We start from the raw sequence: 23,999 nt of genomic DNA on the forward strand, positions 1-23,999 counted from the left end.
CCAGCCCCAGAGGTGCTGCAGCTCCAGCTGGATCTGCTGTGCCCGAGGTCCCAGGAAGAGGCAGCGGCGCAAGGGGCAGGGGCACAGGCACCCCTAGGGGCTTCCTCCAAGACCTGGTGCTGTACAGACCTGCTCAGAGCCTGGAGTCCACCTTGTGCCCAAGGGCTTCCCAACGGGAGGGACTGGAATTTCGGCTGAACCCAGGGCTGCTTGTAACATGCAGCATGTGAGTCCCTGCACAGCGGTGCAGGGCCTGAGGAGGATGGGTGCTGAGCCCCTTCCTGCCTCTTACATTCCAGGGTGCAGCAGCGGGTGCCCTGGGCCCCACCGTCCTTCCATGCCAGTTCTGTTGTCCTCTCCGGTGTAAACTTTTGCTGATCATTAATAAAACATTAGAGTTCTGTGTTGGTATCACAGGTGGGGTCGCAGAAAGGGGCCAGGTCCTGGGCTGGAGCATCCCTACTACAGTGGCTTTTTCTGGAGCTGTGCTGGGAGCCGGGGCGAGGCCGCTGCAGCAGCCCCAGCTCTTTGCCCTAGGGCAGCACAGTCCGGGTGCTGGGCATGATGGGGTTGCCCCGGCACAGGGACAGCTCTGCGGGAGTTTTTTTGCTGAATTCACTAGAAATGGAACCAAACCGTGCGAGCGGCCCTGGCTGTGCTGGGCTTTCCGGACAATGAGGCTACAGCATTTGCACTGGGTGGGTGTTCCGGCAGTAACAACCGAGCAGCGGCGGGGCCCGGCCTTCCCGACCCCAGCAGAGCGGCTTCTCCACCCGCAGGCGGGTTCCGCGGCGCAGTCGTTTCCCCCCTTCCCATCCCCGGAAGGACACCGGACACCGGAGAGGAGTGAAGCAGCCGCACGTTTATTGAGGGCAGAGCGCGGCCCGGGGCGGGGAACGGCCCCCCTCGGTGTACCGGCGCCACCGTCACTCCTTGAACTTCCACTCCTGGCGGCACATGGGGCAGTGCTGCTGGACCTGCTGCGAGTTGAGCCACTTGAGGATGCAGTGCATGTGGAAGCAGTGCGAGCACTGTCCCCACACCAGCGGGCAGTCGTCCCCGGGCACCTTGCCTGCGGCGCGGAGAGCGCGTCAGCGCTGTACGGCGAGGCCCGGCCCCCCCACCCCCCGGGCCGCGCACTCACAGTCGGGGCAGCAGCCGTTGAACGCCATCCGGCAGATACCGCAGTTCTCGTCGTTCGCCACCCACAGCCAGGACGCGACCCCGTGCCAGCTCCGCACTCGCACCCGCATCGCCGCCGCCAGGACCGCGCCTCCGCCGCTCAAACACCACCTTTTCCGCTTCCGGCGGCGGCGCAGCGCGGCCGGAAGTGCAGGCCCCGGAGCGGAGCCGCCATCATGGCCGACAAGATGGACATGTCGCTGGACGATATCATTAAGCTCAACCGCAGCCAGCGCGGGGCCGGCCGGGGCGGCGGTCGTGGCGGCCGAGGCCGGGGCGGCGCCACCCGCGGGGGTGGGCCCGGCCGGGGCGGCGTGGGAGCCGTGCGAGCGGGAGGCGGCGGCCCCGTGCGGAACAGGCCGGTGATGGCCCGGGGCGGCGGCAGGAACCGGCCCGCGCCCTACAGTCGGGTATGGGACGCGGCGGCGGGCGGGAGCGCGGCTGCCTGCGGGGCTCGGCGGCGGCGCGTTACAAGGAGCCGGGCTGGGCCTTCGGCGAGGCGGGATGGGGCGGGCGGACGGCCCTTTGTCCGCTCCCTGCGGGGCGGACAGCGGGGCCGGCGGGGGCCTGCGCTCTGCGGTGCCCTGGCGCCGGTCAGCGAGGTACCGGTCTCGTTGCAGCCGAAGCAGCTCCCCGAGAAGTGGCAGCACGACCTGTTCGACAGCGGCTTCGGGGCGGGGGCCGGCGTGGAGACCGGCGGGAAGCTGCTCGTCTCGAACCTGGACTTCGGCGTCTCGGATGCAGACATCCAGGTGGGGGCTCGGGAGCGGCCCCGCGGGGGGTGTTCATGGGGGGTTTCATTCATAGCGTCGGGGTAGGGCACACCAGCCACCCGCGGGAGCGCCGCAGGTCCTGCTCCCTCCCTGCGCGGACAGAAGACCCCCGGGTGAGTTAAGTCTGCATCAGTGGTGAGGTTTGTGCCACGAGCTTCCCTCCTGCAGCGGCTCTGGTGATCCTGAGGGGCTGTAGCTGGGAACAGCCGCTGTTGCCTGCAGGGCACTCATGGTGTTGGAGGGTCTCTGCCATGGTGCAGGGGGGAAGGTGCTGCTCTTTTGCTGGATCCAGCCACAATGGGAGAATTGACTATAAACAGCTCAAACTCGAGGTCTGTGTAGTTGCAGTGATGCCGGAACTGTGCTGTGCGTACAGGTCCTGGGTGTGTAGCTCTGCTGAATGTTGAGGTGTTCCATGAGTGTACCTGGGAGGAGTTATCTGTGAGGGGGTACCTGTGGTACCCACTGTGTTATTTTCTAGCCAAGTGACCTGCTGTGCTCGTGTCCCTTGTTTCAGCCGTGCTTTGGGTAAGAACCTGCTGGGTTCTCCTGGTTGGATGTTGCAGTGCTTTGTCTCCATACCATGGCATGGGGCTCCCCCGGTGGGGAGGGCACCGGCACCAGCAACACCCACAAATACCGGGGCTGTATGGCTGTATTGGCTCCATCGTGCTGTGAAGTGCTTTCTTTTGGAATGGTTTCTGGTCCTCACATCCTGACCAGGGAAAGCAAGCAACTGCTACAGGCAGCTGCCTTTGTTGTTGGTTAATTCATTCGGTTGCTCCGTGTGCCACTCTGGCTGTGCCTGCGGGATCAGAAGGGAGCTTTTTGAGGTCACCTCATTACTGGGTGATGCACTTTAAAACCTGCCCTTTACCCCTGTAAGTGCAGATTTGGTTTCTATAAGTGTGTTGCTCTGTGAAGTCACCTCAGTGTGACCAGCTCCTGTGCTTCCTGCAGCCGTTGAGATTCACTTTTTCTGCCGCTGGCTCTGGCTGGTGTGTGGATGAATTTCCACTTGGGGTTATTTAGCAGTAAAATTGATTTAATGGCTTTGCACCTATTTGTTGTTACTCATCCTGTAATGGAGCACTGCCTCAGGTGTATGATGGCTTTCTTTGTTCCTGTGTTAGTCACGTCAGTAACATGGTTCAGCAGGTGTACAGCAGGTAGGAGTGGCTGGAAGGAGCCTTGGATGTGCGGAGCTGCGCAGGGCAGTCTGAGCCTGGCTCTGGGAAGCTGCTGACAAGTGCTGGGAAACGTTCACCTCTGGTGCATGAGCACAGGGAGGAGTAGGCCCGCAGTCCTGCTGAGCATGGTGTGCTGGGGAGGTGAAGGACGTGTGGTGCTGTGGTGGTGGCTCCACAATGGGTCCCGCAGGAGGTGACCACTCTGTCTGGGCAGTAACGGGGCAGATACTGAGCTTTTGAGGCATGGGATGCAGCAGTACCTTGCGAAGGTGACATGTCCTGTTGACATCTTAATGTAGCACCTGCGAAACAAAATCGGTGGCTCCATTGCTGCCTTTTCATTTCCATCATTTGGGACAGCAAATGACATAGAAGTACAGACTGGTTTGCGTTGGAAGAGACCTTAAAGCTCATTCAGTTCCAACCCCCTGCCATGGGCAGGGACACCTTCCACTAGAGCAGGTTGTTCCAAGCCCCTGTGTCCAACCTGGCCTTGAACACTGCCAGGGATGGGGCAGCCACAACTTCTCTGACACTCTGTGCCAGCGCCTCAGCACCCTCACAGGGAAGAGCTTCTGCCTAAGAGCTCATCTAAATCTCCCTTCTGTCAGTTTAAAACCATTCCCCTTATTCTGTCACTGCATGATCTTATAAAATGAGACTTAGTTCAGTAGAGGATGTTCTTTGTCTCAAGTTTGGGGGTATATTCCTATGGGCTGTACTTCTAAATTGCACCTGATCTGGTAAAGATTATGGGGGAGGGGGGAAGAACTTCAGCACAGTGAAACTGCGGCCATCTCTGTATGTGTTCATAGGCTGTTCTTGCTCTGTGACACGGGTCTGGATTATTTTTATTAGTCACTTTTTGAGTCAGCCTCAAAAAGGCAGCATCCCTTGAGCCTGCTCTGCTGCTGTGAACGTGTGCCTCACACATTGTGAACTTCAAGTCTCTCTTGGCTTTGCCACCTGTGGCACCTCCCTGCTGGGCTTGTGCTCCCTCTTTCACTGGTGCTTTGTCTGAGTTGTCCATAATGATCTGAAAGGCACCTCTGGTGGTGTGTGTAGGGATGGGCCGGCACCACCCTGGGCTGCACAGTGTTTGTGGCACTGACAAATGTCTCTGCTCTTCCTCTTTTTCTCAGGAGCTCTTTGCAGAGTTTGGAACCTTGAAAAAGGCAGCTGTGCACTATGACAGGTCTGGCCGCAGTCTCGGAACAGCGGACGTGCATTTCGAGAGGAAGGCGGATGCGCTGAAGGCGATGAAGCAGTACAATGGTGTCCCCTTGGACGGTGAGTGCGTAGCCATGGTGCCTGCCAGCACCTGCATCCCTCCTGCACGCCTCCTGCATCCCTCCTGTACCCCACATCCTGCTCATACCTAGTGCCTGGGCTGCTGTTTCTGCAGGGCGCCCCATGAACATCCAGCTGGTCACGTCACAGATTGACACACAGAGAAGACCAGCACAGAGGTGAGTGTTGAGCACCCAGTGCAGGGCAGGAGCCTGCATGGGCCCTCTCCTGTGGAATCTCTGTGGGTTAACCACCAGTCACTAAATCAGCTGCTTTTGAAAACTGGCAGTGTAAATAGAGGTGGCATGACCAGGAACCGCGGGGGTTCGGGATTTGGTGGTGGCGGCAGCAGGCGAGGCACTCGTGGTGGAAACAGAGGGAGAGGCAGAGGAGCTGGAAGAACTTCCAAACAGCAGCTCTCCGCAGAGGAACTAGATGCACAGCTGGATGCTTACAATGCCAGGGTAAGTGCTTCCCACAGCATCTCCTACTGGGAAATGTGAGAGCCCAGAGTTGGCAGGAAGAGGTTTTTCATAGAATCCCAGCCTAGTTTGTGTTGGAAGTGACATTACAGCTTATCCAGTTTCAACCCCCTGCCATGGGCAGGGATACCTTCCTCTAGAGCAGGTTGCTCCAAGCCCCATCCAGCCTGGCCTTGAACACTGCCAGGGATATTGCAGCCACAGCTTCTCTGGGCAGAGAACATTTTCCAGGTCCTGGGACTAACACCAGCTCCCTCTAAAGCCAGGCAGCACCTCGGTGCAGTGTTTGGCTCTGCTCTCCACAGCACTTGGGCAGCTGCTGTTGCTGGCAGCTGGGAAGCTCTTTGCAGGACAGCTGCAGTGAGTAGTAGCTGCAAACAAAACCCCCAGGGATAATGGGCTGTGAAAAGGGAAAAGCAAAAGGCAAAACCGGGAGTCTCTGCCCTGTGGGTGGATTAAAATCTCAACAGAGAACTGGGGTCGTGTGTGTGGTGTGGGAATGGGTGAAGTCCCGGTGAGAGTGCAGAGTGGGATGAGTGGAATTGCAGAGGGTGGCTCAGAGGGGGAGGAGCAGTGCAGCAGCTCCCACTTGTGCCCTTCCTGGAGCTGCCTGGCGCTGCCGTGTCCTTGTGCAGCAGCGCTGGGAGCTCCAGGGCCGGCAGGGGTGTGAGAGCTGCGTTGCACCCCGCGGTGACGGCTGCTCTCATCTCCTCTCTTCCAGATGGACACCAGCTAAAGCGGCGGGCGCAGGGAGGACGTGGCTGTGGCTCCTGGCTCTTGGCGGGGCTGCGGCCGCCGCCTGGGGATGGGATTTGTTTTATTTTCGTTCTGGGATAGGTTTTAAACTCCTGTAAAGGTTTTTTTTAATTCCGAGCAGACCCGTTTTGTACCGAGTTATTTTTGGGATAAATTTTACTGTTGCTGTTGGGCCGAGGTGGCTTTTTCACCTTCGCCGCAATAAACTAGAACCGTGTCTAGAGCTGTGGATGCCGCCTTCCCGCGCCCCGCCCCATGCGCGCAGGCCCCGCCCTCTCGGGCCCGCGCGCCTTCCCAGGGCCCGCCCCGCCCTGCGGCACTCTGCTCCTCCGCCCCAACTCTATGGTCGGCCCCGCCATCGCGCGCAAATCCCCGCCGGCCAATCAACGCGTCGGGCTGTGGCCGGAAGTGAGGCGAGAGGCTGGTATAACGGGAAGTGACGGGCGTGTCCCGGAAGTGCGGGGGCGCGCGGGCGGCTGGGCGGATCCCGCGGCGGTGTCAGCGCAGCGCGGTCGAGCGGCGCCGGTAGGACGGCACGGGGCGGGGCGGGGCGGCGGGCACCGGCGGCGGGCACCGGGGAGGAGAGGAAGGGTCGGGCCGCGGGGCAGGGCTTCCACCGCGAGCGGTAGGGTGGGCCCGGGCGGGTCAGGGCCTGGCGCGCAGCACCCGCTGCCCCGGGGGCGCGGCAGGGTGCGGTCCCGGGGCCCCCAGTGCCCTTGTGCGACCTTCCGAGCGCCGCGGGAAGGCGCTGTCCCCGGCTGGGCCGCTCCGGGGCGGGGCTCTTGGGGCGCGGGGCCGCGTTAAGGGCGAAGCGCGGCCGGGCTGGGGGGTCGCGCCCCCGCTGGAGCAGGGTCTGCTCCCGGCCTCCCCCAGGGGTTCCGCCGCTGCCCGGCGGGCGGAGGGAGCCGGGGCACGGGCGCCCGTTTGCCTTGAACAGGTTTTCCATAAATAGTTTCTAGTCATAAAATGAAGGGCTCGGAAGATTTCCTTCCGTTCCTTCCGTATCAGGGCAATGAGCCCGTTTGTCCCCGCGGTGCCGCACGTTAAAGCAGCGGGGGCACCCCCGTGCGCGGAGGCTGCAGCTCAGTTCCCCCGGGGGGAAATCGGCCGCTCCGGCCTTCCCAGCCCGGCCGGACGGCGGCTGCTGCCGCGGCCCCGCGGACGCTTCGCAGCAGGTCTGGAAGTTGTAACTTCCTTTCACTGAGAGAGGAGCTCCCAGTCATGTGAAGGGCACGAATTGTTGTTGCCTTGAGGGTTCGGGCCGCGGCCGCGCTGCTGCTGCTGCTCTGCCCGCCCGGGTGCTCCTGCTCTCGCTCAGCGGGGATGGTTTCGCTGCCGTGCTCCGTTGTACAGACGGGCCAGGAGCCGGTGGTGTCTGCGCTGCAGCCGTTACCCCGGTGCGTGTTTGCACCCTGGGGCAGGGGTGGAGGATTCACACTCGGAACTCTGCTCACTCCTCTGGTTTTGCTCTTGAGAGCTCCTGCCTTGCAGGTGCGCTGCGGAGCAGGGCTCTGCCACCAGGAAAAGGGAAAACTAAACCAAAGTGCTACATGTCCCAGCTGCCGAGTGCCCGGGAGGCAGCAGCTGGTCCCAGCATCCTTTATCCCAGTGCTGTGAGGGGATTCGGGAGTTCCGCAGGGTGCTCCCACACAGTGGCTGGTGCAGTGGTGTTATCTGGGTGTCCCCTTGGAGCCCAGATTCCCGGGTGGTGTCAGAGGCAGCCCTCACCTTGGGAAGCATCAGCGGGTCCCCCCCAGCCCCTCACCTGCTGCTGCCTTGGGTGTATCCAAGCCCCATTTATTCCTGGTTCCCCTCGGTGGTGCTGCTGTGTGCAGGGTGGCAGCGCAGCCTGGGCTGGGTTCAAGCTCGGGCTGCTTGACCATGCAGTGCTGCAGCAGCTGGGATAAGGAAACAGATCCGGTGCAGTCCACTGGAAATGAGCATGGCAGAAACGGCTCTGCCCTGAATTCCAGCCAAGCGGCTGCCTGAGCTTCCCCTGCGCTGCGGGAATGAGGAAGGCTGGGATGCGGGATTGACCCTTCTTGTGTCCGAGGCTGCCCCGTGGCCTGTGGACACCCGGAGCCATTGGCTCATGAGGAGGCTCCGGCTGACCCGGCTCCCACCGGTGCTGCGGGTTAGGGTTAGGGTTCTGGGCAGAGGCAGCCGCTGCTCACCGCTGCAGACGGGCAGGGCTGGTCCCCCGCAGTTTTCCTCTTGGGCAGGAGATGGGGCTCTCGCATTCGCTGCCGCCGGCTCCTGGCTCCTGCCCCGTAATGCTGAGAGAACGGCTTTGCCTGGCAGAGGCAGTGATCTCCCAATGGGAAGCGATTCGGCCTCCTGCTGTCTTCCGCAGGCTTCTGTGGCGCCGGGCACAGCTCAGAGGGTGCTGCTTGCAGAACAGCAGAGGCACCAGCTCCAGGGTTCAGGCACTTGGCTGAGCCTCAGGAGCCAGGGAACCACCACGCAGGGCCCCTGAGCATCTCCTTGGTGTCAGGAGGAGCTGGCGAGGAATATCCTTCCAACCACGCTGAGGCCTGAGGCTGAGCTCCGAGAGGCAGCAGGGCCTGGGGCAGGTCAGCAGCGTGCGGGAGGCCTTTCCCTAAGGATCTGAGCCCTTGGCAGGGCTGTGGGGCACGTCCCTCTCCTCCACGTTGGTGCCCTCGTGGGGCAGTTCTGTTCTGTCCCAGCAGTGCAGTGGCTGCTCATTCACCACCACAGGCTCTGGTTTGCTGACCTGAGCTGTAATAACAGCTTTGTCCCAGAGTCCCTGATGATGGTTGTGATGTGCTGAGCTCTCTGCCACCTCAGAGCTGGTTCCCACCACTGCTGCTCCCGGGGAAGCCTGATGGAAGAGCCAGACTGGTGTTCCCGTCTCCAGGGCTTCCCCAGGGAGCTGCACCCTGGTCTGGCCTGAGCTGCTGTTGATACAGGGCTTTGTGTTGGTCTGAAGGGCTGTTTTCTGTCCCTAGTGGGTTTCCATTGTCTTAGATATCCCATGAGGACCTGAGTCATTCTTGAGGAACCCATGCAAGGGGTGATTGTGTCTTGAGCTCTGGATCACAGGGTGAAGGCTGGAGGTGCAGAAATGGAACCAAAGAGCTGGGCCTGTGGGGTGTTGGGTTTGGGGGTTGTTCTGTGCCCTCTGTGGCACGGTTATTGCTAAATACCTGTGGTGGGAAGGGTTACCCCAACGGAGCTGCTGTGCGGGAGGAAGCTGTTACCGGGCTGTTACACCCGACGTTGGTTATCGATGAGCGGTGGCTCCGGGTGAGACCAAAGAGTGCATTTCCCAGCCCTGCAGGGCCTGCAGGACACTGGAGCTGTTTCAGCTGCCAGAAATCAGCACTCACACCATGGCTGCTCCTGTCTGAGCATCACCCAGACCTTGTGCCAAGCCCTTGTGATGACCCCAGAGTGTCACACCACCCCCCACCTTTGGTGATAAACCTTAGTCAAGCTTTAATACCCAGAAATACCAGTTGCACCCATTGCAAGTGTCCTGGCCCCAGCCACACCAGGAGGTTGCCAGCCCAGGACAAGTCTGTTCTCAGGTTTGGCAGTGGGCAAGGGGCAGGAAAGGAGCCCCAGGAGCTGGGATGTGCCTCGCCCCAGAATTGGAGAATTTGGATCTTTTCAGTTGGAAAAGACCTTTAAGACCATGAAGTCCAACCGTTAACCGGGCAGTGCCAAGGCCGCTGCTAAACCTTGTCCCGAAGTGCCACATCTACACATCTTGCAAATCCTTTCAGGGCCGGTGACTCAACCACTTCCCTGGGCAGCCCGTTCAGCGGTAGATAACACTTTTAGGGAAGAAGCATTTCCCAATATCGACCCTAAACCTCCCCTGGTGCAACTTGAGGCCATTTCCTCTTGTTCTGTCACTTGTTACTTGGGAGAAGAGACCGACCCCACCTCGCTACAACCTTCTTTTTGGTCGTTGTAGGAATGAGAAGGTCGCCCTGAGCACCTCAATGTCTCTCTTTTAGTGAGGAGCCCAGAGCTGAACACAGGATTCGAGGTGCGGCCTCACCAGTGCCCAGCACAGGGGAACATTCCCTTCTCTGGCCCTGCTGCTGCACTGGTGCTGACACAGGCCAGGATGCTCTTGGCCATTCTGGCCACCCAGGCACAAGCTGGCTCTTACTCAGGTGCTGTTGACCAACACCGCCAGGCTCTTCCCAGTGAGCAGCTTTCCAGCTGCTGTTCCCCAAGCCTGGAATTGTGTGGGGCTGTTGTGACCCAAGTACAGGGTCCAGCACTGAGCCTTGTTGCCCTCAGCCCCTCAATCCTTCGTCCTGGTGGAGGGGCTGGTCCCGGTTCTGCCCCCCCCTTCCTTTCTCCTCTGTTTGCTGACACATCAGCTGTAGGCTTCTCTTCTGCAGAGATGTGCAGAATTTCACCTCCTGGGGCTCGTCCCCTCCTTTGCCATCCCCAGCAAAACAGGCAGGGTATTTATGGCACAACAAGTGAGGGGGACCACGGGGCAGCTCCGCTGTGAGGGTCACTGCAGGCGCGGGGAGAGGCGGCTGTGCCGCGGGTGCAGTCACGCGTCAGCCTGTGCTCAGGTGCGTTGCGTGTGTTGTGCTCGTGCCAGATGTTGCAGTTCTTGATCCATGTGCAGGCCAGATGCTGCAGCAGCAAGTGCAGCCCTGTGGTCTGCTGTGAGTTGTTTGCTGGCACGTTGAATATTGAACGGGTGCGGGAATGCCAAATAACGGCAGAAACACCTGGGTCTGTCAGCAGGTCACTGGTGAGCGGTTTTGTTTGCACAGGCTCCAGGGCTGTCACTGGAAGTGTTTTAAGGCTTCCAAGGGTCCAGGCTGACGTTTGCTGTTGGTGCCACTGGGCTTAGTGCCCGCAGGAGCACCAAGAACCCCCGTGGGTGCTGCTGCCTTGTGCAGTTCCTTACAGGCGGTGACTCCCGGCGGGAGCTCTGCAGCCGAGCCAAGCACTGGGTTTTGATCCGTTCTCCGCTCCACTGGAGCCTCGGAGCTTCGGGAAGGGCCAAGTGGGGGATGCACCGAGCAGGAGCCTTGCGCTGCTGCCCCGGCACCCAGCTCGGAGGCAGGCGCTGTGAGCTCCGGGCTGCAGCAGAGGCTCCCGGCACTTGTGCCAGTGGTGGGGCAGGGCTGTTCCCAGCTGGAAGTGTGTGTTGTAGAGAGCAGAACTGATCTGGGGTTGTTCTGGGCTCAGGTTTGTTACAAGATTACCTGCTTATCTTGTGGAGCAGCGCATCTGCTCTATGGCTTTGGGTGTTTACCTGTTCCAGCTTATGAGTAAAGCACCGAGGCTGAATTTTCCCCTTTCTCTGTGGGCCTCCATGGGCTGAACGTGAGCCTTGGCCTGGAGGAGCCTGCAGGGGCTGTGCCGCAGGCCCTGGGGAGGGCTGTGTCCCTGCACTCACGGTGCTGAGGAGGTGGATGCAGTTTCACTTCTCCTCCCCAGTGCAGTGTACGTGGTGTGTGTGAGGATGGCAGAGCAGGAGCCCACAGCTGAGCAGCTGGCCCAGATTGCAGCTGAAAACGAGGAGGACGAACACTCTGTCAACTACAAGCCCCCTGCCCAGAAGAGCATCCAGGAGATCCAGGAGCTGGACAAGGACGATGAGAGCCTGCGCAAGTACAAGGAGGCACTGCTTGGTGCCGTCACCGTGAGCGCAGGTGAGCTGAGGATATGGCTGTGCCTTGCTCAAGCTGCAGCTCCATCAGTCACCTCCTGCCTCCTCCCTGCTCCCAGCCAGGAGCATAAAGACATTTCTGTGCTCCCTGGGCTGTTCTCCAGCCCTTGGAATCAGGTGCAGGAACTGCAGGTGTCACACTGCCCTTAGAGGGGGCTGCTCATGGGGACACTGTGAGCTGACCCCACACAGTGGGGACCTCAGCCAGGGGGGACATTCTTCTCACTAGTTTTCTTGCTCTTTCTAGAAGAGCCCTGGAAGGAAAAGGGTTTGTGTTGGCTGGTTTTCGGGAAGGGTGTTTAACAGCCTTTGCACTTGTCTTCTAGATCCCAATGCTCCAAATGTGGTGGTGACCAAACTGACTCTGGTCTGCACGACTGCCCCGGGCCCTCTGGAGCTGGACCTGACAGGTGAGCCAGGGAAGAATTCCAGCCCTTCCCAGGGGAGAGCCACTTGGAGCAGAGTCTGTGGGAGCCACTCCCTGTCGGGAATGCCTGTGCTGCAGGCATGAAGGGTTTGTCCCACAAGCCCAGGCTGGGGCCTCCACAGCCCTTTGCGGAGAAGCCGTCCCACTCCAAGGGTCACCGCCTGCTCCTGCAGACACTGTCCTCAACACCCCAGACCACAATACAGAGCAGCCCTCTTCCTTCTCTGTAGGTGACCTGGAGAGCTACAGGAGGCAAGCATTTGTGCTGAAGGAGGGTGTGGAATACCGGATAAAAATCTCCTTTCGGGTAAGAACGGAGGTCTGAGAACAGAAGAAAGAATGAACTTTGGGATGCTGCAGTCCCAGAGGGATTCCTGAGCCCCCAGGGTGATGGGGGAAGCAGTCTCCTGCTGTGGTGGGGTGGGCCATGTGCTGAGGAGGTTTGAGCCTCCACCTTCGTGGAAGATGTCCCTACTTGAGGCAGGGCATTGGAACTGGATGAGCTTTACGGTCCCTTCCAACCCAAACCAGGCTGGGATTGTATGGATGTCTGCACAGTCCTTGCTTGTCTCCCTGCAGGTTAACAGGGAGATCGTGTCAGGATTGAAGTACATTCAGCACACGTTCCGGAAAGGAGTGAAGAGTAAGTGCTGCTCGTGAGGGGTTCTGCTCCATCTGCTGGGGGGGGCAGCCAGTCCCAGGCACCGCAGGGTGATGTGTGAGTGCTCCCGGTCTGTGCGGGGCCGCAGCACCCACAGCACCCGGCTGGACATGCTCCTGCCCGGGGAGCAGCTCGGTGCTGGCGGAGGGGGTAGGTCCCTCAGCAGGAGCTGTTCCTGGAGCAGAGCTGTGGATGTGGGTGACTCCTCTGTCCTCACAGCTTCACTGTGGCCGGTGGCTGTCACAGGCCTTGCATCTGCTTTAGCCTTGCCCCAGGTGCAGGGGAGGCTCTAAACCAGGCACTGTGCTCCACTCTTGTCTTCCTGTAGTTGACAAGACCGAATACATGGTTGGCAGCTATGGCCCTCGAGCAGAGGAATACGAGTTTCTGACCCCCATGGAAGAAGCCCCTAAGGGCATGCTGGCCCGGGGCAACTACAATGTCAAATCCAAGTTCACAGATGATGATAAGACTGACCACCTGTCCTGGGAGTGGAACCTGACCATCAAGAAGGAGTGGAAGGACTAGCCCTTCCTGAGGCCAAACCCCAGAGTGCGTGAATCAGACAGTGGCTATCGTAGAAATTCCCCCCTGTACCAAAGTGCTGACATTGGAGCCCTCCTCCCTTCCCCCCCACCCCATTATGATTTGACCAGAGCTCGGTTTTGTATTGTGCCCCCTCCCCAGAGAATCACTGAGTGCATTGACCAAACCCTGCTGTCTGCATCTGGTCTCCAGCTGCCTGGCCTGGGCCATGCTGCTGGTGCAGGGCTGGGCCCCTTCCTGCTTCCCACCTGCCCTTATCCCAGTAGGTGCTGGAGGGGAGATACCTGTGCCATCATAGCTCCTGTGCTTGGCCTCCTGTGCACAGCTCAGGGTAGCTACTGCCTCCAGTAGCTGAAGGACTTTGATGCCAGGCAGCTCCTGACCCTGTGTGTTGGCTCAAGTCATGCCCAGCCTGCCCCTCCACCCTACCAGTGGCTGGGAGCTCTGGCAGCTTCATTTGTGGATGTTCCCTGTAACCATGATGCCTTAATGTGTAACACGGATCCTCTAGGGAGGGGGCCCTGCCCTTGTTACACTTTTTAATCATGTCCCCTGGTTTTGGCATGGCGCTCATCTCGGTCACGCCCCTCATGGGTTATTAGGTAAGAGTCACAACTTCCCGCTTTGCTGCTGGTCCTTCCTCCCTCGAGACGGGACATCTCCAGAGGGAGGGTGGTGGGCGATGAGGGCACGGGAGGCACCGGCTCTGCTGTCACTCGCGTCCCTTCCTGTCCCCTCACACCCTGGCAGCCGCAACGACTGCGAACACTGAGGTTCCAGGCTAGCACCCCCCCTCCTGCCAGCTCTGGGCTGAGGATGGACTCGGCTGTTTCTGCAGCTGCTCCTGACACGATCAAACAAGAGTTTGTGATGGACAAGCTCCAAAGCGGTTAATGCCTTATGTATCTGTTCTGCCTTTACAACCTGTGCCTGGCCTGGCGGCAGTTACTGCCTTCACACTCCGATGCTGCAGCGGTGCCTGGGTCTGCGCTGCCGGTGCCTGGGGTGGAGGAGCCCTTTGGGACCCCTGGGCCAGACAGTCCCATTGCCGCGTTGCAGACGCCTCTTGGGATCAAACCACACTGAGGCTGTATTAGAACCGGGACCAAGTACATGTGGCTTTCTCGTAGCTACGTCTCTGCCTCTAACTCCCCCCTGCCCTGCCCCTAGAGAGGTTTTTGTTCATTTGATTTGGTGCAGTTGTCTGTAAGTCCTAGACCCGGGTTAACAGGTTTGGAATCATCGTCTGCTTCTCCTTTTATGACACTTAAATAAAACCTTTGAACTGACTGCCCACCGCGTTCCGCTTCTGCTCTGGGGCTGGAATTCTGCCAATGCCCGAAGCAGGAGATGGTCCCTGGGCTTGGGGAGCGTGAAACGGGACCGGGGGGAGGCCCTGCTGCGGCACGAGGAGGGCGTGGGGCAGCGGCAGCTCCGGGGCCTCCCCGGACATTCCTGCACGCTCCGAGGAATGCAGGAGCGGCCGGAGCGGGAGGCGCCGCTGCGATAAAAGCCCGCGGGTGTTTGTGTTCGGGATAAGGAAAGTGCAGCCAGGAAAAGCTCTTCATGAGCCCTGCAGCGCTGGGGGAGAAGCGGCCGCTGCTTGTCCGAGCCTCGGGCTCTGACCGGGGGGAGCCGCCCAGCGCCGGCCCCGCGAAAGCGGCTGCAGCCGAAGGGAACGGGCCGGGCGGGCCGGGAACCGCGCCGGCGCCGATGCAGCGCTGGAGCGGCCCGGATGTGCCGATAACGCGCACGAAGCGCGCCCCTGTCCCGGGAGTTCCGCGGCGGCGCCGTCCCGGCTGCAGCGGCTGCGGTGCCCGAGGGCTCCCGGTGCGCCCGGCCCCGCCCCTGGCGCGCTGTGACGTGTCCCCCGCGGCGGCACGTGCCCCGGAGCTGCCCCTCCGGTAGCGCAGGAAGCGGCGGGTTTCACTTCCGGGTCGGGTCAAACAGCGGCACCCGCGGGCCAGTCAGAATCCACCACGCTCTCCTGGCCGCGCGCAGGCGCAGTGCGCGCCGCCGGGGCCGCCCCAGTGCCACGTTCGAGGGCATGCGGTCGCGCGAGGCGGTGGCGCCGACCAACCGCGGGTGACGCAGCGCGGGAAGGGGCCAATGGCGGCCCGTGGGAGGGGAGGGCGGCCGGCAGCCAACCCGCGGCGGCGGGCAAGGGGCGTGACCAGCGCGGTAACCAATAGGAGCCGCGCGACGGCAGGATCTGGCGCGCTGGGCCAATGGCGGGCGGCGGCGGCCGGGGAGGCGGCTTTATAAGGCGGAGGCGGTGCCAAGGCCGCACGTCCTGGCGCGGCCCGTTCTGATCCCGCTGCCGCCATCAGCGCCATGGCGGGGCTGTGCGCGCTCGCGGCCCTGCTCTGCCTCCTGCTGCCGCCGTGCGCCCGCGCCGCTGCCCCCGAGGAGGAGGACGGGGTCCTCGTGCTGCGCGCGGACAGCTTCGAGCAGGCGCTGGCGGAGCACCGGTACCTGCTCGTCGAGTTCTGTGAGCGCCGGGACGGGGGGGGGGTAACGCCCGGGTGGGGGGTTCTGGGGCCACGGTTCCCGGGTTGGGGGGGGCCGGGCCGGGCTGGGGGGGCCGCGGGGAGCGGGGGGACCCTTCCCGGGAGCGGGACCCACCGGTGCTGACCCCGCGTCCCGCAGACGCGCCGTGGTGCGGGCACTGCAAAGCGCTGGCGCCCGAGTACGCGAAGGCGGCGGCGAAGCTGAAGGAGGAGGGCTCGGAGATCCGGCTGGCCAAGGTGGACGCCACGGAGGAGGCGGAGCTGGCGCAGCAGTTCGGAGTGCGCGGGTACCCCACCATCAAGTTCTTCAGGAACGGCGACAAGGCCGCTCCCAAGGAGTACACGGGTGAGCCGGGAGCAGAGGGCAACGACGTGGCACCGGGTCCGTGGCTGTGCCCCGATAAGGTCCACTGGGGCTGAGCAGCGGCCGTGCTCGGCAGGTGCTGTTCTGGGGTCGTGGGAACGGGGCTGCTGCTGCAGGCTCCTGTGCTGGAGCTGGGGACATTCCTCCTGTGAGGTGAAGCAGATGGATGGGGGTTGTGTAGGAAAGTGGAGCAATCCCAGCCTGTGTTGTGGCTCAGTTTGACTTTACTTAAGCAATGAAGCTCCCAGAGCTGCAGCAAAAGCTCAAGTGGTTGGGTAAAGGAAACGTGGGATGTAAACTGGAGGTGTGAGGAAGACCAAGAGCAGCACAATCCAGCTAAACCAAACCTTGTGCTCGGCAGTGAGCTGATACCCGAGTGCTGGTTTGGAAAGGGAAAGGGGAAGCCTGCTCCTGTTGGAGTGTGGTCATACTGGTCAAAGGTTAAGAAGGAGCTTGGGCAGGAAGGATGGGTTCCGGGGAGCCCCTTGTACCTTGCCTTGCCTGCTGGGGATCAGCATAATCGCACGGGGAGGGAAGGGGAGAAAGTTGTGTAAATGCTGTCCTGGTTCTGCTGGTGCCGGGGTGGGGGTCAGAGTGAGCCGGGAGGCGCAGAAGTGAGAGGGTGCCCCTGTCCCCACAGCTGGCCGGGAAGCCGAGGACATCGTCAGTTGGCTGAAGAAACGCACGGGCCCGGCTGCGGCCGCACTGAGCGACACCGCTGCAGCGGAGGCGCTGGTGGAGTCCAGTGACGTGGTTGTGATCGGCTTCTTCAAGGTAGGGTTTGTGCTTCCATCCGGGAAGCTGTTGCCTGGGCCCCGGAGCAGGGGGAGGCTCTCCCTGTGCTGTCCTGCCCTACTTGATCTTCCAGTTCTCTGGCAGGTGAGCCCTCAGATCTTTGTGCTGCGCTTCGGTGTGTCCCATGTGAAACACCTTCCTCTGTTCTCCAGGATTCAGCATCAGAAGCTGCAAAGGAGTTCTTGCTGGCAGCGGAGGCTGTGGATGACATTCCTTTTGGGATTTCCTCCAGCGCTGATGTCTTCACCAAGTATGAGCTTAGCAAGGATGGCGTGGTCCTCTTCAAGAAGGTACTGGCTGGTGCAGCGCATGAGCACCACACTTGAGTCCCCTGCCTCTTCTTACCTTTTCTAATCACTCAGACTCTAAGGGGGCAGTCCTGGATGAATCTGTATCAGTCTGGCTGTTTCCAAGCCTCAGAGCTGGGCAGGGGCAGAGGAGGGGAGGCTTCAGTCAGCAGAGAGAAGCCTCAGCAGCTCCTGGCCCTCTTGAAGCTGCTGAGCTCTGGGTCCAAGTTGTTGCTTCACTCGAGCTCTTGTTTCTGGGCTGTGGCTGCAGGGCGGTAACAGCACGGTCTTCAAAATACTGGTGGCTGTAGGCAGTGAGGTCTCCAGCAGAACAGCACTGAGCTGCTCCATGTTCACTTGTGGCTTAGCAAAGCTGCTTTATCTCGTACTCGAGATCGACCTCTGCTGTAGGCAGTCGAGGCTGCATCCAGGAGTTGCTGTATGTCTGGCAGTGCTGTGGGTTCTGCGGGAAGTGAGTGATTCCAGTGGAGTTCCTAAGAGGATTTGCAGCTCCAGCTGACTTAGGCTGGGGCGGTTGGGTTACATGCGGGGGGATCTGGCCATCTACAGAGTCATAAATAAACTTACTCATGCCTTTTACTGTCAAAATGCAAACCACCGGCACGAATTTCTAGCCTGGAGAAGACAAGTAGATGTTTCTTAGACTTTGTGGTACCACACACATGGGTGCAGTGGGGCAGGGTAAAGCTGCTTTGGCTTCAGACTTAATCTGTCATCTAATCGGTCATTGTTCTGACCAGTTTGATGTAAGACAGGCTGAAGAGTTGGATAAATTCCTGTCACTCTTTGTTCAGCTAAAATAGTGAGTTTGATTCCAATACACCTGAATTAGCACTTACGGTGCTAGAAGCTTGCAGGCTTCAGCTCTCAAACAGGGGCCCCTCAGATTAATGTGGCTGAGGGTGCAAGTAAATTTCCTGCTGTGGGGTTCAGAACCCCAGGGCTCTGCAGCTCAGAGAGTTGGGGTGAAGGGAACAGCATTTTGTTCCTGGCTGACTCACTGCCTTTATCATGCTCTTACATGCAGCTCTGTAAGTGACCTCCCTGCATGCTCCATTCACGGCCAGTGCTGGGCTGAGGCTGCTGCTTGGGGGGCTTCTCAGCTTCGGCTTGGGGGTGCCTTTGGAATGAAAAGCAGTTCTGCACCCAGCAGCTCTGTCAGGTGCGTGGGGAGTGGGAGGAGCCGTGGTCCAAAGGGCAGTTCAGGAGCTGCTGGGTCACTGCAGGAGCGCTTCTGTGGAGGTGAGATGGGGATGCTGCCTCCCTGGTCCTGTTTTGGTGCCACGTCATGAGAACTCTCTGATAAGTCTGTCACATTAAGGGGGTCTTTACCCCAGTAAGGGGTATTCCACCCCAGGCCAAGGTGGAAACAAGCACCAATGCTGACAACACCAGGGCATAAGCAACAGTTTCTTGTACCAGCAGCTCTGTGTTTGGACTCCGGCAGCTGGTTGGGTTTGTTGGCTTGGCATTCTCCTCTTGCTCCCTGCGGAAGCTGTGCAGACTCGCAAAGCCCCTTGAACAGCTGCTGGACGTCGCCTCAGCACCTTCGGAATACTCTGAAGTGTTTACAGAGTTTATCTCCAGTGTGGAGGCCGTTGCTGAGCTCCTCAGCTGATGCTGCTCTGCTTCTTCCAGCAGGAGGTTATCTGAGCCCGGGCTCTCGCTGTGCCAGTGCCTCGGCGCTGCCCAGGCACGGGACTACCCTGTCCCTGCACATCCTCTTTAACCTTGATGGGCCTGCACAGCTGTTCCCTTCCCAGGCTGCCAGGGAGCTTCCGAGAACCCTGCCCAGGGCTGCAGGTGATGTCCTGCTCTAAACTGGGCCCTGGCACCTCCTGGCCTGTGTTAAAGAGGTGCCCTTGTCTCTAGCAACAGAGGGAACAGCCCTGCAGAGCTGAGTCAGTGCTGCTCTGTGCAGTGACTGTGGGCTCAGCTGTCTCACTTCCCATAGCACTGGTTCAAATGTGTCTGCTCTGGTGTGGCTGATTCCCGCAGCAGAAGCTGCCTGTGCCCTGGGAGCTGCTTGCTGTGGAGCATCTACCTGATGCCTCCTCGAAGTTGAGGCTCAAGTCCTTGGACCTGTTGCACATGTTGTTGTGTGACTGTGCAGAACAGTGCCAAGATTAAGCTGTCTTGTAGATGCTCACCTTTTGCTGCTGGGGGGTGGGCTAAGGCTTTGCTTGCCAGGAGGATTTATACCTTGACCTGGATGTTATGTGAACATGTGGGCTTTGTTAAGAGCCAGAAGTCTGCTCTGAGCAAGTGCAGCTGAGATCTGCTGAGGTGGTGACTGGTGGGATCCGTGTGGGATCTGACGTGTCCTAATGCAAGCATTTCTGGTCTTGCAGTTTGATGAAGGCCGCAACAACTTTGAAGGGGATCTCACAAAAGATAATTTACTGAACTTCATCAAGTCCAATTCGTTGCCTCTGGTCATAGAGTTCACTGAGCAGGTTGGTCTCTAGATACATGGTAAGGCCTCTTCCCATTGCCGCCTCGTGAATATACCAAAGCTTAAATTGCAGATTGTATCGTGGAGCTGACACTACTCTGGGGTTATGGAGGAGCGTGGAGAACACGAGTGGAGTCAAAGCTTCTGTTCAAAGTCCTCCTTTAATCTGGAGGCTCCCATGGCCTGCTCAGAATAGCAGAGCCAAGCTGGACTTCCTACCAGTTTGCCTCTTCCAGAAATAAAGTTTGTTTTCTATTCCTCAGACTGCTCCTAAAATCTTTGGAGGGGAGATCAAGACTCACATCCTGCTGTTCCTGCCAAAAAGTGTGTCTGATTATCAGGAGAAGCTCGACAGCTTCAAGAGTGCAGCTGGGAACTTCAAAGGGAAGGTGAGATGGGTTTCTTGCATTATGAGTTAAGTGGCCACCTCCTGCAGAGGAGTGCAGCACTGTCTGTTGCTATCCATTTCACTGTTGTGGAGCAGGACTTGGGGCAGCTCTCACTCTACCTGTGCCTCATGGTGAAGGTGACTGAGTCACTGGCTTGCACAACTGCTGAGGCAACAGCAGACTCCAGACTTCCCTTCTTGTGGATGTAAATCTGACCCAGCCCTTAAATGAGGGCCAGGCTGTGCCCGTGCTGCAGCTCCAGTGTTTGTGCTCTGGCAGGGTGCCCTCTTCATGGGACTGGAGAAGGAAGAGTGGCCGGTTCAGCTGCTGCCTGTGGGAGTGTGTGTGTACTCTGTTGTTAGCCCAGAGGCGCTCGTCTTCACCAACTGCCTTTGACTTTTTCCTCCAAAGATCCTCTTCATCTTCATAGACAGTGACCACAGCGACAACCAGAGGATTTTGGAGTTCTTTGGGCTGAAGAAGGAGGAATGTCCAGCTGTGCGCCTCATCACCCTGGAGGAGGAGATGACCAAATACAAACCCGACTCGGATGACCTCACAGCTGACAAGATCAGAGAGTTCTGCAATAAGTTCCTGGAGGGCAAAATCAAGGTAGGGAAGGGAAGCGCTGCTGGCAAAACTACCAGGGCATGGAGAGTGCAGGACAGGGAGCTGGCACCTGAGTGCAGTCGGAGCTGCCAGCAGTCTGTGGAAGGTGGCAACTTGTGCCAGCCCCGTTCAGAGCTTTCAGCTCTCATCTTGGGAGCAGGTTCTGTGCAGTTTATGCCAGAGGTGACTGTTTGGTGAAACTCAGTCCTATGGGAATGGCAGCAATATGACTTCCTTCCTGTGGAGCTCAGTGGCAGTTCTCTGCACAGCAGCACCTGATATTCCCACTGGCTCAGGATGGGGAGGAGACTTGATGTCTGCTTCAGTGCTTGCTCACAGGCTGTGATCGGGGTGCTGAGGTGGGTGGTTCAGCTCCGGGTTGCCAGGATGATTGTGTGTGCATTCCAGTAGCTGTGTGGCTATCTCTGAATTTCACTTCTTATTCCAGCCCCACCTGATGAGTCAGGATCTTCCTGATGACTGGGACAAGCAGCCCGTCAAAGTTCTAGTGGGGAAGAACTTTGAAGAAGTTGCTTTTGATGAGAATAAGAATGTCTTTGTGGAGTTCTGTGAGTATCTTTCAGCAGCTGATTCCAAGTAACTGGCATGAAAGGAGTGCCAAAATTCCACATGACCAGGATTAGGGAGGAAGCACCCTACAGGATCTAAGCCACAAAGGGAGTGCCCTGGCTGAAAAGACGTGTGTGAACTGTCTGTGTGGGCACTTGGGGGGGGGGGGGGGAGCTGGTGGTCACTCATTAGGCTGCTGGTGCTGACTGGGTTTCTGTAATTAACAGATGCCCCCTGGTGTGGTCACTGTAAGCAGCTGGCTCCGATCTGGGACAAGCTGGGAGAGACCTACAGGGATCATGAGAACGTTGTCATTGCCAAGATGGATTCAACAGCCAATGAAGTGGAGGCAGTGAAAATCCACAGCTTCCCCACACTCAAGTTCTTCCCTGCAGGCTCTGGCAGAAATGTAAGCAGGCAGCTGACCAGGGTGGTGTAAAGAGGGAGCCCCAGGAATGCTTAGCTGCCTGCTGGAGCTGGCTTGGATGAGCCTTTGGGGGCCTCTCCACTCTGTCAGGATAGAACACACCAAGTCTACAGGACATCAGAGACCCTGTGTGGGAGCTGGGCTGTAGGAAGGAGTTTGGTGGGGGTGGGAATGGGGAAAAGAGGGACCATAGAGGACAGTGTGCTCATCTGCAGGCTATTCTTTCCTCGCAGTGATCTCTGAAGTCTAGTGCCTGAGCTGTTTTCCTTCGTCTCATATGGGTGAAGGTGAATTTTTAAATTCCCTTTTGCTTGGCATGTTGACTTTTGCTCAGAGAGAGATTTCTCCTGCCCAGGCCTGTGGTTCTGTAGGTGCCCATAACCATTATCCTGATGGTTTTCCCTGTGTAGGTGATTGACTACAATGGGGAGAGGACGCTGGAAGGCTTCAAGAAATTCTTGGAGAGTGGAGGCCAGGATGGGGCAGCAGCTGATGATGTGAGTAATGTGAACATGGTGGTAATTCTGGGCCTTCAGAACAGGGAGCGTGGGTCAGACCTGGTGCTGGGCTCCTGTCCTCTGTCCCAGAGAAGATTCTGGGTGGTTCTGTGGCAGGAAAGGTATTGCTGGTGATCAGCATGTTCACCAGCATCAAATTTTCAGTTGCAGCCTGGCTGCCAGAGGCTTGTAAATGACACCTTTCACTGGCAGCACTTCAGTTGGGTGTGAAATAAATGCTTTTCAGAGGCCTAAACAAAGGTGTGGAAACAGTTGGTGAAGCTGTAAATGTTCACAGGCTGTCTCTGGCTGTTGTGCAAACTGCTGGAGTACTCTGGGCACTTGTTCTTTACTGAGAAGTCCTGCTCAGCAATTGAAACTTGAGTAGTATGATGCACGTTACATGTCCTGTGTATCTAGGGTGGAGGCTGTTACAAGTGAGGTACCAGCTTCCAGGTGTTTCTAATACTCGATGTCCCAAATTCAGAGCTCTTTGTGGAAGTCTCTGGGTGTTTAACATGGCAGCAGAGAACAGTGAACAGATCAGATGTACTGTTCTAGGGTCTGCCTAGTGCACCAGAAACCAGCAGCTGTCTGTAACCTGTTACAGGATCTGGAGGACCTGGAGACGGATGAAGAAACAGACCTTGAAGAAGGTGATGATGAAGAGCAGAAAATGCAGAAGGATGAATTGTAAACAGAAGACTGATCGACATCACCCAAAAAATCAGACACTAAATTGGCTGCTGTTCCGCAGCCCAGCGAGTCAGAACCATTGAGATTTAAAGCAGAAGGTGAATGACTGAAAATCCAGGGATTGGCTTTTAAAGTAACACTTTCCCCTCACTTGTCTGTACACTCGACTCTTTTCTGTTTGGCTCTTGAGAAGGGATCTGTCACCAGGGAGCTGGCCCCGCTGCGCTCCTCCTTAGCGGGATGTACTTTTTGTACACAGCTTTTGCTTGAAGTATTCTGTTCTTGTGGGTAGAAGCTGATTGTGAAGCCGCAGCACGAGATCTGGCTCAGCCTCCTGGAGCTTTGCCACTCACATCTCCCAAGAAAGCTTTCTTTTCCCTTGTTTCTTTTAAACCTACAGCCTGCAGCTGATTTCTGCACCTGGCAGGGTCCTTAATGCTCTCAGCGGCTCTTCCCTGGAATTGGCCTTCAGTGTAGGTAGGCAAGAGGCAGTAGGCTGGCAGCCTGGTGAGAGGTGTATCTGCAGGTGCTTCTCTTCATGCTGGCCAGATGTTTCCTTTCCCTTCTGCTTTAAGACACTTGGAGATGACTATTCTGATCACCTGGAAGGGTGGAATACTGTGCACTGGCTGTGGCAGGCTCTGGGGTGGAGGTGAGCGCTCGCCAGTGCAGGCGAGACCTGGCTCTGTTGCCATCCTTTGATCAAATGCAAGACTTTGCAATCACTTCCCATGCATTATTTGGAGGGGTTCGACAGGTGGGTGGTGCGGGAGGGTCTGATGAGCTGGATCAAACAGGACACTTGCAATTATTGGGGTTTGGGGAGGAACTTGAATGGGGGAGTGCCTCAGAGGCCTGAGCTGCATCAGGCTGGTTCTTAGCATTCTGCTACAATAACATTGGAACTCAATTTGTTGGCCAAATAAAGTTGAGATTTTAATACTACTGTCTCTTTTTTGAGTGTTACCTGAACCTGCCCTAGAGGAGGATCAGAACTCTAGGGTGATGCTCGAGGGACTCTGCCTGAGCAGTGTGGGGGTATTTACTTTCTCAAAACTCTACCCATGGTTTTCAGAGAAAGGGCACTTCCAAGCACTTGCAGCGTTGCAGGTTCCTTCTGGTGACTTAACCTAAAGCCACTTGTGTTGTCTGTAAAGGGAAAGAGCTGCAGGCTGGGCATGGCCTGTCCAGGTTAGACCTGTTCTATTAGCAGTGATCAGACAGGGGCTTGGGCCAGCTGGCCCTCACTGCTCTTGAGCAGTTACCCAAGGACTCTGCCTCCGGGGGACCTGGGGCTGCGTGCAGCAGTGGTGCTGGGGCTCACATGACCCGTGAGCTGCGCTGCTATTTCCAAACCACTTACTGATGGAAATATGTTGTAAGGAAATATGCTAT

The 23,999-nt window shown here is 58.4% G+C and overlaps 4 protein-coding genes across 4 annotated transcripts; 3 read left to right on the top strand and 1 right to left on the bottom strand.

Moving 5' to 3' along the window:
* Window positions 1–841: 841 nt before the first annotated feature.
* ANAPC11 (anaphase promoting complex subunit 11) lies at window positions 842–1,278 on the bottom strand. The gene is made up of 2 exons (XM_061377418.1): window positions 1,145–1,278; window positions 842–1,072 (listed from the first exon to the last, which is right to left on the bottom strand). Exons 1-2 carry the CDS (start codon window positions 1,251–1,253, stop codon window positions 927–929), a joined length of 255 nt encoding a protein of 84 aa, XP_061233402.1. The 5' UTR covers window positions 1,254–1,278; the 3' UTR covers window positions 842–926.
* Window positions 1,279–1,358: 80 nt separating this feature from the next.
* Window positions 1,359–5,894, top strand: ALYREF (Aly/REF export factor). The gene is made up of 6 exons (XM_061377417.1): window positions 1,359–1,592; window positions 1,803–1,934; window positions 4,288–4,435; window positions 4,551–4,614; window positions 4,725–4,899; window positions 5,639–5,894. The coding sequence occupies exons 1-6, from the start codon at window positions 1,359–1,361 to the stop codon at window positions 5,651–5,653; spliced, it is 768 nt and encodes a 255-aa protein (XP_061233401.1). The 3' UTR covers window positions 5,654–5,894.
* A 209-nt stretch (window positions 5,895–6,103) lies between these two features.
* Window positions 6,104–14,274, top strand: ARHGDIA (Rho GDP dissociation inhibitor alpha). Its single transcript, XM_061376841.1, has 6 exons — window positions 6,104–6,198; window positions 11,124–11,333; window positions 11,677–11,760; window positions 12,008–12,084; window positions 12,357–12,420; window positions 12,767–14,274. Exons 2-6 carry the CDS (start codon window positions 11,144–11,146, stop codon window positions 12,964–12,966), a joined length of 615 nt encoding a protein of 204 aa, XP_061232825.1. The 5' UTR covers window positions 6,104–6,198; window positions 11,124–11,143; the 3' UTR covers window positions 12,967–14,274.
* Window positions 14,275–15,268: 994 nt separating this feature from the next.
* Window positions 15,269–23,549, top strand: P4HB (prolyl 4-hydroxylase subunit beta). Its single transcript, XM_061377283.1, has 11 exons — window positions 15,269–15,475; window positions 15,634–15,840; window positions 16,499–16,632; window positions 16,806–16,943; window positions 19,313–19,417; window positions 19,680–19,805; window positions 20,217–20,417; window positions 20,863–20,983; window positions 21,212–21,393; window positions 21,822–21,908; window positions 22,519–23,549. The coding sequence occupies exons 1-11, from the start codon at window positions 15,319–15,321 to the stop codon at window positions 22,603–22,605; spliced, it is 1,545 nt and encodes a 514-aa protein (XP_061233267.1). The 5' UTR covers window positions 15,269–15,318; the 3' UTR covers window positions 22,606–23,549.
* The last annotated feature ends 450 nt before the right edge of the window (window positions 23,550–23,999 follow it).

The sequence above is a fragment of the Neopsephotus bourkii genome, unplaced genomic scaffold, assembly GCF_033783945.1.
Source record: "Neopsephotus bourkii isolate Nb327-2 ecotype Australia unplaced genomic scaffold, CSIRO-AGI_Nbou_v1 NB_1749, whole genome shotgun sequence".
NCBI lineage: Eukaryota > Metazoa > Chordata > Aves > Psittaciformes > Psittacidae > Neopsephotus > Neopsephotus bourkii.